The sequence below is a fragment of the Cheilinus undulatus genome, linkage group 4 (assembly GCF_018320785.1).
Source record: "Cheilinus undulatus linkage group 4, ASM1832078v1, whole genome shotgun sequence".
Lineage (NCBI taxonomy): Eukaryota > Metazoa > Chordata > Actinopteri > Labriformes > Labridae > Cheilinus > Cheilinus undulatus.
The window spans coordinates 1870875-1886645 of NC_054868.1; the positions used below are offsets into that span (position 1 = coordinate 1870875).

The 15771-nt window shown below is 39.2% G+C and overlaps 1 protein-coding gene across 1 annotated transcript in view; it reads right to left on the minus strand.

Moving 5' to 3' along the window:
• The window catches only part of LOC121508172 (calpain-2 catalytic subunit-like), a 35008-nt gene extending 25455 nt beyond the window's left edge, over positions 1-9553 (minus strand). Inside the window, exons 1-2 of the mRNA XM_041784779.1 lie at positions 9162-9553; positions 1854-1923 (exon numbers count right to left, since the gene is read on the minus strand). Of these exons, the coding sequence (XP_041640713.1) occupies positions 1854-1923; positions 9162-9398 (307 nt within the window). The 5' untranslated portion in view covers positions 9399-9553. The remainder of the gene's footprint in view (positions 1-1853; positions 1924-9161) is intronic.
• Between the last annotated feature and the right edge of the window lie 6218 nt (positions 9554-15771).

The following is a 15771-nucleotide window of genomic DNA, read 5'->3' on the forward strand; positions in this document are numbered from 1 at the left end:
GGAGAAATATCACAGATTTTGAATGTCTGATGAAAACTACATTACATTTTAGTCTAGTTTTAGTCAGATCTATTTTTGTTAGTCTTAGTCTAGTTTTGTCATGGAAACAAAAGGCTGTAGATGAATATTTTTACCTCCGCCAAGGAGGTTATGTGATCGGGTGGGTTTGTTAGTTTGTTAGCAACATAACTCAAAAAGTCATGGACAGATTTTGATGAAATTTTCAGGAAATGTCAGAAATAGCATAAGGAAGAACTGGTTAGCTTTTGGGGCTGATCCAGATCACCGTGCGGATCCAGAAATTTTTTAAAGGATTCTGTACTATTGGGAGATAGGGCTAATGGCAGAGGTCTGCGCTGTTACCACTTTACACCAGGAGATGGCGCACATGAGTAAGTTCAATCCCAGCAGCATTTTTGGGTGTGTCTCTATTCAAAGTTTTGGAGTTTATAGAGTTTAAAAGACGCATGGCCGGTCGAGGAGACGAGTCGGAGCGTAACAGAGAGAAAGAAGTGAATCGTAGCAAGAATACTCACAATGCTGGGAGGAATAGAGGAATATTCACCCTCTGCCATGACTTCCAGTCGTCCGGTGAGACCATGGGTGAGACTGTTGGCACTCGTAGCGAAGCCAATGCTTTGCCTCACTGCGTGTCCACCCCAATGGAGAGGGAGTAATCGGCGAATGCCGTGGTGGGGGGCACATGGGGACGGATCCAGGAAATTTTTAAAGGATTCTTCGCTATTGCGAGTTAGGGCTAATGGCAGAGGTTGGTGCTCTCCAGGTGCTTTTCTAGTTAGTCATAGTTTTAGTTGACGAAATTAACACTGCATTGAAAAGCTTTTGGAAGGAGGTTGCAGCATTATCAAAAATTTAAATGTAATTAATTTAGTCTATTCATTTTAATACAATTTAATAATTTTTATTTCTTCAATCTGTTGTTCATTCGCTTTAATCACCGCACCGAAAACGTGCTGAACTGTGACTTCAAAACTGAGGTACGTACCAATAGGATAGGATATATGAAGCGTTATAACACTCATGACAAGATAGTCATAGGGTGAGGCATGTTACGTTAAGATTATTAAGGTATTAGAATTTTTTCTTTTATTTATTTTTGTTTTTTTTACCAAGAGAAAAGTCTTCAGGATTAAAAATCTTTTTTCAAGACAGCAGCAGCCCAGTCAGTTTACAAAGACACCCATGGTTTTACACAGCTAAACAGTGATAAATGACAAATATTCAGATAATTATTGTTTATTACCGTTTAGTTAATAAACATCCAGCTATGATTTTTGGTCCATATCTCCCAGCCCTAGTTCTGACCTGACACAGACTTTTACAGACAGGAAGCAGTCTCCATAAACGGGGACAGACTGGACGGTTTGTGTAAAAACATGTGAAACAGCCTGAGGTGTAAATGTTGAGGAGGACAGAGCATGTGTGACAGAGACGGCAGACTAAACAAAGCCAGAATGGCAGCGGCCTGCAGAGTACCCTCCACATAAGTTAGAGCTGCAGACACCGTCCCTTTAAGAGCAGTAGAAGACAAAAACATGGTGGCTTATAGGGCTGTTTCATCAGCTCAGTAAAGGAGGGAATGTTTAACATCTGTTCTCATAAAAACCTGAAGGAGAAAGGAGGAAACTGTAAACTCTTAAATCTGAAACTCTAAAAGTGTTGAAGTTTACACTGCCGTACTCTCTGCTGCCGCTCCAACGCTTCAGCTCAACACAGAACGTTTATGACATGATAAACACACAGAGGTCAGTAGTAGAAGGTGATTTGTGTTGATTAGTGTCGGGGCATGCATTCATATGTGGATTTACATCACATCACATTTAGAGTCTCACCCAGAGCTCCCTGACAGATGTCCGTCCTTGTAGCTCCACCCACGATGAACTCTGGGTTTGACACCAGCTCCTGAGAGAGAGAGAGAGACAGATGTTGAGAGGATTCAGGATTCATGCCCCCCTTCAGGACCAGAGTTGGACTGTTTAACCTCGTTCTAGTAAACAAACTCCTGAAAAACTCCTTCATGGCTACAGCTGGGCTTCAGGAGAGAACACTGACAGACTTCATCCCAACTTTTCCTCCCACACTCCGGGTAAATTTCCATGTGACGTCTCAGTGAGCAGATCAGCAGGAAATACTCAGGAACATTCACCACAGGTGACCAGGAGGGGGCGATGGTGTTCACACTCATGACTGGAGACATGCACATTTCTTTATTTACTGGTTTGAATCAGGCTGCTCCTTTCTGTGTGGAGTTTACATGTTCTCCCCGTGTGGGCCTAGGTTCTCTCCAGGTTCTTCTTCCCACGGTCCACAGACATGCTCGTTAGGTTCATTAGGGACTCCAAATTGCCCATACATGTGAGAGTGAATGTTTCTACATATCAGACCTGTGATTGGCTGGGACCAGTCCAGGGTGAACCCCCGCTGAGAGCTGCATGATAATCACATTTATACTGATCAACAATAAGATTATTATTTATTATCAATCAAAATCATTCTTAGATTTTGGGACAACATCTTGTTACTTCACTTCTTGTTAAGTCACGTTATGTTAATGATAAACAATGTTTCGTGTCTCCTTGTGTCTCCTTACGTCTTACTTCAGCTTGTTTAATCAGGTTAAGCTACGTCAGGTCAGGTTTTGTCTTTTTATGCCAGATTACATAAACGTATGTTACGCTACGTCATGTTTTCATGTTACGTTATGCCACATAAATCTAAATCATGTTATGCTATGTCATGATATGCTACATCATTTTATGCTACATTGTCATGCTATGTCTTGTTATGCTACATCGTGCTATGCTACATCATGGTATGCTACTTTATGTTATAGTATGCCATGTAATGCTACAATATGTTATGCTATGTCATGTTATGCTATGCCAAGTAATGCTATGTCATGTTATGCTACATCATGGTATGCTACATCATGATAAGCTATGCCGTTATGCTATGCCACATTATGCTACATCATGTTATGCTATGCCAAGTTATGCTACATCATGTAGTGCTATGCCAAGTTATGCTACATCATGGTATGTTTCATCATTTTATGCTATGCCACATTATGCTACATCATTTTATGACATGCCACATCATGGTATGCTACATCATGTTATGCTATGTCACATTATGCTACATCATGGTATGCTTTATCATGTTATGCTATGCCACATTTTGCTACATCACGGTATGCTACATCATGTTATGCTATGCCAAGTTATGCTACATCATGTTATGCTATGCCAAGTTATGCTATGCCACATTATGCTACATCATGGTCTGCTACATCACTTTATGCCATGCTAGTTACATAACATTAATATGATCAAATGTGTCATTGTCCACGGTTATGTAATGATGTGTCACAGTGAGGGTTTGGGGCCAGCCAGTCAGCCAATCAGGGGCCAGTAGGATAATTAGAGAACCAGTGCTGTGTGTTATGTGAAGGCAGGCATCAATTAGACTTTGGCTGTGCTGAGCATTAAACTGTTTGACCTTTGGGTCAAGGCCTGCTGTGGAGGCTATAGAGCATGCTCAGAACACCTAGAGTTAGTTTGACCTTGAGAAATGAGATTTCAGTCCCACTAACATGTTAACGTAGATTTTAAATTCCAGTTTTATTGGTCTAGATATTTAGACTTTATATTTCTATGTAGACGTACAGAGGGGAACCTCAGAGTCCTCTGAAGGTGGATGTCAAACACATACCTGAGCTCCACCTGTACCTGCTGAGGTTTACGGCTCTGACAGAATGAATATGATATAAATGAGAGGAGCTACTCTAAAAACTGTTTCTCTGTTTCAGCAGACACTCCCTAGTCTTCCTTCACTTGCTGACACATCTGTGAGTTCACAGAAACATAACGGGACTCTGCAGCGTTTCCTCCTTGAAACTAGGAAGTGTCTCTTTCTTTTGGTTGGTAGTGAGTCATCTGTGAGGAATGCAGGATCTCTGAGTCATGTTCAGATGTTACTGCATTCTTAAAAACAAACTTAACGGCAGTGTGTCCATTAGAAAAATCATTAAACATCAAACTCAGTAGACTGGGGAGACTTCAGCCTGTCTGTTTATACAGCAGGAATAATCATGATTACAGACTGGTTCAGTTCACTTTTCTACTACGGAGGTAATGTCTGACTCTTAGGATAAGGTTTGATGAGGGTCTGGAGGGCTCCAGGAGGTCTTCAGGTCTCTGCAGCACCCTTAAGTTTGGTAAAAGCTGATCTACATCAGTGTTAGTCCACATGTCCCTCCTCAGGATGCTCCACCAAAAAGCAAAACTAACAGGAAGTCCTACATGTACTCAGGTGTTTTATTCTACTATGTTTCCATGGTAACAGCCTGGCTGTTTTTTAGAGACCTGGTGGAATCAGGCCCTCAGGACTGGCCACAGAAAAACCCAGAGAAAAGACCCTCCCCAGTAGTGATTCATTAATGGTATCAGTGTGTGTTAGATCAGTGGTGCTCCCTTATTTTAGAGCTGAACGTGTGTGAGGCTGTTATTCTGTTTTGATGTTGAATTACTTATTTTGCTACTTTTACTCCATTGTTACCATTTATCCATTCATTGCTTTTGCCACTTCTCACTCATTCTGGCCTCTTTTAACTCATTTCTGCCTCTTTTTAGCAGCTTTTCACCCCTCTTTCCATCCATTTTTACCACATTCACCCATATTTGACCAAATATGCCACTTGTCACTCAATCTGGCCTCTTTAAACCCATTTTGGCACCTTTTACCCTTTTCATACCATTTTTTAATCCCCTTGTACCCAGATTTTCATCCATTTTTGAAACTTTTAACCAACATTAAACTATTTCAAACATTCCCTAACATGTTTTCATGACCTTTTCTGCCCATTTTTGATACTTTAACCAAATTTTGCCATTCTTTAACAGCTTTTCCCCTCTATCTCTGTCTATTAATGCCACATTCAACACCCAAATAACCAATTTTGCCACTTTTCACCCATTCTAGCCTCTTTCAAACCATATATACCACTCTATCACATCTTCATGACCTTTTTTGACCATTTTTGATACTTTAGCCAATTTTTTCCATTCTTTAACAGCTTTTCCCCACTATTTCTGTCCATTAATGCCACATTCAACAAACAAATAACCATTTTTGCCACTTAACTTATTTTAGCCTCTTTTTCCTCTAACAGACGCTTTACTGTCTGTTTCAGTTGCAGACCCCAGGGGCCGGGTCGGGCGCCCAAGGTCACTTCTAGTGGTCCTTAAGGTTGACTACTTATGCTTAAAGATGATCCACACAAGTTTTCTTAACTAAAGAGGTGACTTTTATTACCCTATATTGCCAAAAGTATTCACTCATCTGCCTTGACTGGCATATGAATTTAAGTGACATCCCATTCTTAATCCATAGGGTTTAATATGGTGTTGGTCCACCCTTTGCGGCTATAACAGCCTCAGCTCTTCTGGGAAGGCTTTCCACAAGGTTTGGGAGTGTGTTTATGGGCACATTTGTGAGGTCACACACTGATGTTGGACGAGAAGGCCTGGCTCTCAGTCTCCGCTCTAATTCATCCCAAAGGTGTTCTATGGGGTTGAGGTCAGGACTCTGTGCAGACCAGTCAAGTTGATCCACACCAAACTCTCTCATCCATGTCTTTATGGACCTTGCTTTGTGCTCTGGTGCACAGTCATGTTGGAACAGGAAGGGGCCATCCCCAAACTGTTCCCACAGAGTTGGGAGCATGGAATTGTCCAAAATCTCTTGGTCTGCTGAAGCATTCAGAGTTCCTTTCACTGGAACTAAGGGGCCAAGCCCAGCTCCTGAAAAACAAGCCCACAACATAATCCCCCCTCCACCAAACTTTACACTTGGCACAATGCAGTCAGACAAGTACCATTCTCCTGGCAACCGCCAAACACGGACTGGTCCATCAGATTTCCAGATGGAGAAGCACGATTGGTCACTCCAGAGAAGGAGTCTCCACTGCCCCAGAGTCCAGTGGCGGCGTGCTTTACACCACTGCATCCACGCTTCAGCTGCTCAGCCATGGAAACCCATTCATGAAGCTCTCTACCACTGTTCTTGAGCTAATCTGAAGGCCACATGAAGTTTGGAGGTCTGTAGCCATTGACTCTGCAGAAAGTTGGCCACCTCTGTGCACTATGACCTCAGCATCCTCTGACCCCGCTCCGTCATTTTACGTGGCCTACCACTTGGTGGCTGAGTTGCTGTGGTTCCCAATGGCTTCCACTTTGTTCTAATACCACTGACAGTTGACTGTGGAATATTTAGGAGCCAGGAAATTTCACCACTGGACTTGTTGCACAGGTGGCATCCTATCACAGTACCACGCTGGAATTCACTGAGCTCCTGAGAGCGAGCCATTCTTTCACTAATGATTGTAGAAACAGTCTGCATGCCTAGGTGATGATTTTATACACCTGTGGACATGGAAGTGATTGGAACACCTGATTTACACTGTTTGGATGGTGAGTGAATACTTTTGGCAATATAGCATACATCTGTATGCTCATCTCTCTGCCTCTCTTTGCAGAGCTGCAGTTCTCCTCGCTTTATCTCCTCTCATACAAAAATGTTTGTGTCAGTGCTCACATTTCAGCATCTGTAGATGTTTTTAGACAGGAAGCCAGACAAAATGTCTGTTCTACTTTAAAAAACACGAAAACAAAAAGCAGATGCAGAGGACGGTCAGTTCACCTGGGAATGATGCAGAAATGTGTTTTTATGTTTGCGAGGCCTGCTGGTGTATCAGTCTGCAGGGAACTCCACGTTAGAATGCATCATAACACGACATGCTAACTTTAACGCCACGTCGCTCCACTTTTTGCTTGGAGAAGATTCTGTGGTCTCGTGGTCCCTTCTTCAGGCTGGTACAGAACAGGACAGAGCTCCATCAGAGTCTCTAGCAGTGGATTTTAGAGAGGCCAGCAGAGACCGTCAGGCAGATAATAAATCTAAAATAATGGGACCGATTGAAGATATAAAAACTATTATGCATATTCATGTCATGTGACATCTTTTAGGCCCTTCATATGAGTCCTTTTCAGGAACAAAGAATACTTTTTTTTTTTTGACATTGCGAGAATAAATTTGTAATATTGCGAGAAAAAAAGTTGAAATATTATGAGAAAAAAGTTAAAATGTTATAAGAAAAAAGTCCTAATATTACAAGAAAAAAGTTGAAATGTTATGAGAAAAAAGTCGTAATATTACGAGAAAAAAAGGCCTTAATATTACAAGAAAGACAGTCTGCAGTGGCGCCACGGATCTTTGACGGAGTATTGTCCTGATTCTGATAATGATCTGATGCTGATGTGCCAAAAGATGAAGTATTTCCTTATTTTTGAAACAGATACTAAAGTTTAGCTTCACAAGATGCTCAACATTGCTCATTTTAACGGAGGCGGCGCCCCGGCAGACTTTCTTTCTTTTAATATTTTATTATCGTAATATTACGACTTTATTCACGTAATACTACCACTTTATTCTCGTAATATTATGACTTTATTCTCGTAATATTATGACTTTATTCTTGTAATATTATGACTTTATTCTCGTAATATTATGACTTTATTCTCGTAATATTATGACTTTATTCTCGTAATATTATGACTTTATTCTTGTAATATTATGACTTTATTCTTGTAATATTATGACTTTATTCTCGTAATATTATGACTTTATTCTCGTAATATTATGACTTTATTCTCGTAATATTATGACTTTATTCTCGTAATATTATGACTTTATTCTTGTAATATTATGACTTTATTCTTGTAATATTATGACTTTATTCTCATAATATTATGACTTTATTCTCGTAATATTATGACTTTATTCTTGTAATATTATGACTTTATTCTCGTAATATTATGACTTTATTCTCGTAATATTATGACTTTATTCTCGTAATATTATGACTTTATTCTCGTAATATTACGACTTTATTCTCGTAATATTATGACTTTATTCTCTTAATATTATGACTTTATTCTCATAGTATTAAGCCTTTATTCTTGTAATATTATGACTTTATTCTCTTAATATTATGACTTTATTCTCATAGTATTAAGCCTTTATTCTCGTAATATTATGACTTTATTCTCGTAATATTACGACTTTATTCTCGTAATATTACGACTTTATTCTCGTAATATTATGACTTTATTCTCTTAATATTATGACTTTATTCTCATAGTATTAAGCCTTTATTCTTGTAATATTATGACTTTATTCTTGTAATATTATGACTTTATTCTCGTAATATTATGACTTTATTCTCGTAATATTATGACTTTATTCTCGTAATATTATGACTTTATTCTTGTAATATTATGACTTTATTCTCGTAATATTATGACTTTATTCTCGTAATATTACGACTTTATTCTCGTAATATTATGACTTTATTCTCTTAATATTATGACTTTATTCTCATAGTATTAAGCCTTTATTCTTGTAATATTATGACTTTATTCTCGTAATATTATGACTTTATTCTCGTAATATTACGACTTTATTCTCGTAATATTATGACTTTATTCTCGTAATACTATGACTTTATTCTCATAGTATTAAGCCTTTATTCTTGTAATATTATGACTTTATTCTCGTAATGTCAAAAAAAAAAAAAAGTTTTTTTGGTAATTGTTTTATTTTTTCTGTTGGCGTGGCCCTGCTGATACTTGGTCGTGGATTTTATAGTCCAGGCCTTAAATGAGCTGCTCAGTGGAGTGAACTACGATGAATATTTACTTTAACCTGGGAGGATTTATAAACTACAACTTCTACTTCAGTCTTTTAAACTAAACTGAACTTTGACTCTCTAGGATATTCTGGCAGGCTTTTCCACCTCTGCCCCTCTGGGCCTCCGTACCTCACAGACTTCTAGACACTTCTTTTCCCAGGTCCAAATCCACGACCCTCTGAAACAGCTCTGACCCACCTCCAGGTCCTGACCCACCAGTTGAGAACCCCTCATCCATGTGATCTTACTGGTGATGTCTGACAGTGGAGATGAGGCTGCAGGAATCCCCCCAAAGCAGCCCCGCCCCCCTGACCACACCCCCCCTTACACGAACCCCCTTCCCGTCTTGAACCCATAAACCCAGCCCAGCTCGGCTCGGTTCGGTTCTTACCGTGGGTCTCTTCCAGGTCACCCCCCGGACCTTGTAAGAGTTCCGGCCCAAGTCCTTGAAGCCCAGGGCCTCCGGAGCAGCAGGGAAGGTGGGGTCACAGAAGAGCTTCCCCGCTGAGCGGCACTGGGCCCTCAGGGTGTTGAAGTCCTGGTTCAGGTACCGGGACGCGTTCGCATTGGTGCCAAAGCCCGCGGCGAGCGCGCGCTTCTTCGCCAGGGTAGAGGCCACTCCAGACATGATGGAGGCCAAAAGTAAAGAAATATGTAATTAAAAAAAACAGACGAAGAAGAAGAAGAGGAGGAGGTGGAGGAGGAGGAGAGGAAAAGTTCTGAAGTCTGGAGAATTGGAGACAAAGTTTTCTAAGCAGCTGCAGACCTCCGCCCTGAACTCAGGGGAGGAGCCTCTCTCTCTCTCTCTCTCTCTCTCTCTCTCTCACTTTTCCAAAAAACAGGAAACGATGTCACCAATGATAAAAACTCTAAATCTCCCACAATCTCCGCTCAAACATCTAAATGCTCCAGCACACGTTCTAAACCAGAACCAGGCAGAGGAACCAGAGAGAAGAAGATCTAAGAAGAGGAAGATCTAAGAAGAAGATAAGAGGAAGAAGACATGAGATCAAACATGGCTGACCAGGAGGAGGATCATTTTACCATCCAGAGAACAGAAATAAAAACGGATTTACTAAAACACCTCTTCATAAATTACATAACTCTATAGATGTGGGCGGGGCTAGCATCAAACAGATGAAGCTTTTTACCTTAAACTCATAAAATCATCAAACCTGATGAACTGACAAACTCAACTCCAAAAAAGCTGGGACACTTTAAACTGTAAACCCATATTTGATTCACAGTAGAACAGAAACAACATATCAGCTGTTAATCTGAGACATTTTAACATTTCAGGAAAAATATTAACTCACTTTAAATTTGATGGCAGCCACACGTCTCAAAAAAGTAGGGACGGGGCAACAAAGGCTGGAAAAGTAAGTGGCATTAATGAAAACAGCTGAAGGAGCATTTAGACACCAAAAAGGTTCATTAACAACAGGTCAGTCACGACTGGGTATAAAAAGAGCATTTCAGAGAGGCAGAGTCTATCAGGAGTAAAGATGGGCAGAGGTTCACCAATCTGTGAAAAACTACAGAAAATTACTCAAAAGCATTGGTAGAACGTAAAGCTGAGTTTAAAAACTGTGGAAAAAAAAATCCTCAATAGGAAATTGTGAAGACTTTCAATATCCTTCCTTATACAGAACAAAAGCCCCCAACATCCCCAGCTTCATCAACATTGCATCCTCTGCCTCTGATGATTTAAGCCTTTAGTCCATGAAAGGGTTTTAGAGAGATGACAGCCTTTAATGTCTATAAAATATTCCATCCTTACCTTTAAAAATGATGTCATCCTCTTAAGACTATAAAACATTCCATCCTTACCTTTGAAGATGATTTTATCCTCTTAAGACTATAAAACATTCCATCCTTACCTTTGAAGATGATGTCATCCTCTGAAAACTATAAAACATTCCATCCTTACCTCTGAAGATTATATCATCTTCTAAAGACTATAAAACATTCCATCCTTACCTTTGAAGATGATGTCATTCCTTGATGTCCATAAAACATTCCAGCCTCTGCATTTAAAGATGATTTCCTCATGAAAATTCTATGAAACATGTCATACTTAAAAGTCTTTAATCCATTTTAAAAATAGGATGTTATACTTTAATGTCTATAAAACACTCCAGCCCTGCTTTTCTCAATAATGTCATCCCTTGATGTCGATAAAACATTCTATCCTTGCCTTTGAAGATGTCATCCCTTGATGTTGATAAAACATTCCATCCTTGCCATTGCAGATAATTTTATTTTCTAAGGTCTATGAAACATTCAACCCTTGCCTTTGAAGTCTATGTCATCTCTTGATGTCGATTGAACATTCCATTCTTGCCAGTGAAGATGATGTCATCCCTTGATGTCGATAAAACATTCCATCCTTGCCTTTGAAGATAATTTTATCCTCTTATAGACCATTAATGATTCCATCCTTACCTTTGAAGATGATGTCATCCTCTGAAGACTATAAAACATTCCATCCTTACCTCTGAAGATGATTTCATCTTCTAAAGACTATAAAACATTCCATCCTTACCTTTGAAGATGATGTCATCCCTTGATATCAATAAAACATTCCATCCCTCCCTTTGAAGATAATTTTGTTCTCTAAGGTCTATGAAACATTCCATACTTGCCTTTAAGCTGATATTATCATTTGATACCTTCAGATAATTTCATCCTTATCTTTGAAAATGTACTCACCTATTAAAGTTTATAAAACATTCCATCCTTGCCTTTGAAGATAATGTTTTCTCTAAGGAACATTCCATACTTGCCTTTAAGCTGATATTATCATTTAATACCTTCAGATAATTTCATCCTTATTTTTGAAGATGTATTCGCCTTTTAAAGTTTATAAAACATTCCATCCTTGCCTTCTGCATCCAGGCCAGTCTGGATGCCAGGTGTCATTCCAGTCCATCACAGTGATGTAAAATAAGTGCTTTTTTATGTCTCATTTCAGTTTAAAAACTCACAAACCGCTCAGTGGACGAATCAGAAGGCAGCAAACATTTTCCCTTTTGCATCTCCTTTATGTCCTTTAAGATCCAGAACAAGCTTCAGTTAAGTTCCTGTTAAATCTCTAATCTATCTTTCAAAATAAAAGCAGGTCTGGATCCAAACAGGACATCAGTAAGCCTCCATTTAAGACAGAACAAAAATACTGAACAGTTAGTGAAGTTTTAAAATGTGATAAAAACTGAGAAATATGACAGTCAAACACAAACTTTATCCTCTAACGTGGACCATGTTTCATCTTATTCCCTAAATTTACTACAACCTGACTAAAACTGGACCACGGGCCACAGTTTGGACAACCCTCTAGTTAATGAGAAGGTTTAAAATTCTAATAATGAAATAAAGTCACAACAGAAGCCTCTGTCTCTGAGTGAATACCAGCGGCATGTTGGCGGTTTTCTGGGTAAACACTCGCCGTCTCCTCCTGGAAAACAAACAGAGCTGCTGACTCGGCTCTTTCTGTGAACAAGTCAGCTGTGATTTTACAGGTTTAAACCAAAAAACAGATGATTTTTTATTTATATTAAAATAAGGATCTTTGAGGGGAACCCTGACCCCTCCGTAGCTCCGCCCACTAGTCTAGATAAGGTCATCTCTGGTTGTAAACCCCCCTTAGACTTCATTGATCTGATTTTAACTCTGGTCTCTTTGGGTCCCCTCTGTTTGAACTCTGGCACCCTCTAGTGGAGACTCTGAAGCTCACACTCCATCTGAGCCCATAAGAGGGTGTTCAGAGAGGTTTAAAGGGCTATTAAGGATATTATAAGAATATAATTTATTGTCATTCAATTTTCTTTCTCTCTCTTTTTTTTTCTCTTTTTTTGCAGCTGGTGAAAATCTTTGCGGCTCGTACTTAAACGGCTTTGGCTGTTTGGTTAGCCAATCAGAGGCAGAGTACAGATGACACTAGTTTCTATCAGCCTAATTGAAATGATCTTTAGAGTCATGCAGCAGAGGTCGATGTGCAGACACAGAAGGCTGATTTACAGGAGGCTACAGATGTTGGCATAAATTAAATCCTCCTCCGGACCACTGGTTAGATGGTCTGTGTTCCCTAAACACTGAAGTCTTAATATACAGTCAGCTGTTTGTTCCTGCTCTGATCTGAGAGCTAAAATCACCACCATAAACCGCTGCAGACCATTTTGTTTGTTTGAAAAGAAAGAGAAACCTGATTTCATCTAAAACAACCGGTTCTCTCCAGGACTGTTTAAGAAATGTGGAGGCCCCGAGGCAAAGACACTTCCCTGTTCAGCTAAAATCAGTCAGTGGGTGAACCAAGCATTTAGATCTCTTCTCAGAGAACTACAGGACAGACCCAGTCTAAATCCCCAAACAGCCAACAACACTCCATCAGAACTTAAACAGCCAACAACACTCCATCAGAACATAAACAGCCAACAACACTTCATCAGAACTTAAACAGCCAACAACACTTCATCAGAACTTAAACAGCCAACAACACTCCATCAGAACTTAAACAGCCAACAACACTCCATCAGAACTTAAACAGCCAACAACACTCCATCAGAACATAAACAGCCAACAACACTTCATCAGAACTTAAACAGCCAACAACACTTCATCAGAACTTAAACAGCCAACAACACTCCATCAGAACTTAAACAGCCAACAACACTTCATCAGAACTTAAACAGCCAACAACACTCCATCAGAACATAAACAGCCAACAACACTCCATCAGAACTTAAACAGCCAACAACACTCCATCAGAACTTAAACAGCCAACAACACTTCATCAGAACTTAAACAGCCAACAACACTCCATCAGAACTTAAACAGCCAACAACACTCCATCAGAACTTAAACAGCCAACAACACTCCATCAGAACATAAACAGCCAACAACACTTCATCAGAACTTAAACAGCCAACAACACTTCATCAGAACTTAAACAGCCAACAACACTCCATCAGAACATAAACAGCCAACAACACTCCATCAGAACTTAAACAGCCAACAACACTTCATCAGAACTTAAACAGCCAACAACGCTTCATTAGCAGGGCATCAGAACTCAAACAGCAGGAGGAATAATGCCCAGCATCCCTAGCTTCACAAACATTAGCTCCACTGCCCTCTGAAGATGATGTCATTAAAGCTTTTGAAACATTCCATCCTCTGCCTCTAAAGATAATGCTATCAAAGCCTATAAAACATTCCATCCTCTGCCTTTAAAGACAATGTCTTTAAAGCTTTTGAAACATTCCATCCTCTGCCTCTAATGATAATGCCATCAAAGCCTATGAAACATTCCATCCTCTTTCTCTAAAGATAATGCCTTGGAAGCCTATGAAACATTCCATCCTCTGATTCTAAAGATAATGCTATCAAAGCCTTTAAAACATTCCATCCTCTACCTTTGAAGAAGATGTCTTTAAAGCTTGTAAAACATTCCATCCTCTGCCTTTAAAGATAATGCCTTGAAAGCCTATAAAACATTCCAAACTCTGCCTTTCGCATGCAGGCCCTGTCTGTTTTAGTAACCTTCAGGCTCTCAGGTAAAGACCAGTGTAACATGACTTCCCTCTCCATCGATCTAATATCATCTACAGTGAGTGTACCAACTTTTCTGAAACATCTCTTTCCAGAGAACCACAGGGCAGACCCACATGGTAAAAGTTGATCTGGTTTTCTCTTGATTGGATCTTAACTTCCTGAAAACACCCATCCTCTGCTGCTCCACAGGAAGTCAGACGTTTTCACATTAGGAGTTTTTTCCTGAGTGTTTGAGAGGATGGAGGGCGTGGTCTGTCACTGTAATCCACACATTTATAAATAAAGTTGTATTCAAACACAAACAGTAACAGTTAGGAGGCTCAGAGGTGACTCAGGACTAAAGAATGGAACTTCTAATGTTTTGATCTCTGACGGAGGATTCCCATTTAATTCACCACAGTTACACAGGAAGACAGGGCTACAGCCTTCAAAGTAAAAGCACCAGGAAACAACATTACTTTGTTTTTCTCTGTTCTCTCACTTTATGTCATAATCATTCTTTTAAACTTTATTTAACCACATTCTTTTATTGTCAAATATATTCTCCCTACAGACACTTTCATGTGTCTGAGCTGAGTTATTGGCTGATTTTGATCAAAGAATTCTTCATTAAGTGACTAAACATCGTTCTGTCCCTGCACAGGAATAGACCCTGAGGCTCAGTCCTGGTTTGAACTTTGACCCCTACCACTCTGTTTCCAGAGCCTCATCCTCCTGATAACAGACAAGCTCAAATCCACTTACCATCACCTAGACAGGTCAACCAGGTCAGCCAATCAGAGGCCTGACACACTGAGACTCAAAAAAAAAAAAAAAAACCCATCCACACACACCTACTGGCAATTTAGAGTTACCAATTAACATGAAAAACATTGTCAGGTATTTGATGGCTGATTAAAAGATTAAGAAATAAAAAAATATATAGCCTGCCAAATGATCTTTACTGAATTATTATCATTATTATTATTATTATTATTATTATTATTATCATTGTTAGTTTTATCATATAATAATAATAATAATAATAATAATTATTATTATTATTATTATTATTATTATTATTATTATCAGTTAGTTTTATCATATAATAATAATAATTATTATTATTATCATTATTGTTATTATTATTATTATTATTACTATTATTGATGTTAATTTATTTATTATTTTATCTGTGTGTGTTTGCAGTAGTAAATATTTGCCCTGCCTCTTCAAGGCTGCCATAGATTATTTACTTCTTCTTCTTCTTCTTATTATTATTATTATTATTGATGTGAATTTATTTATTTGTGTATGTGTGTGTGTGTGTGTGTGTGTGTGGGGCGGGGGGGTTGCAGTAGTAAATATTTGCCACAGATGTTGATCTCACGTCCTGGCTTTAGTAGTTTTATTGTGAAGGTCCTGAGCGGAAGTCTCCCTCCCCTGTCCTGTCTCGTGAAGTTTTCCTCTCA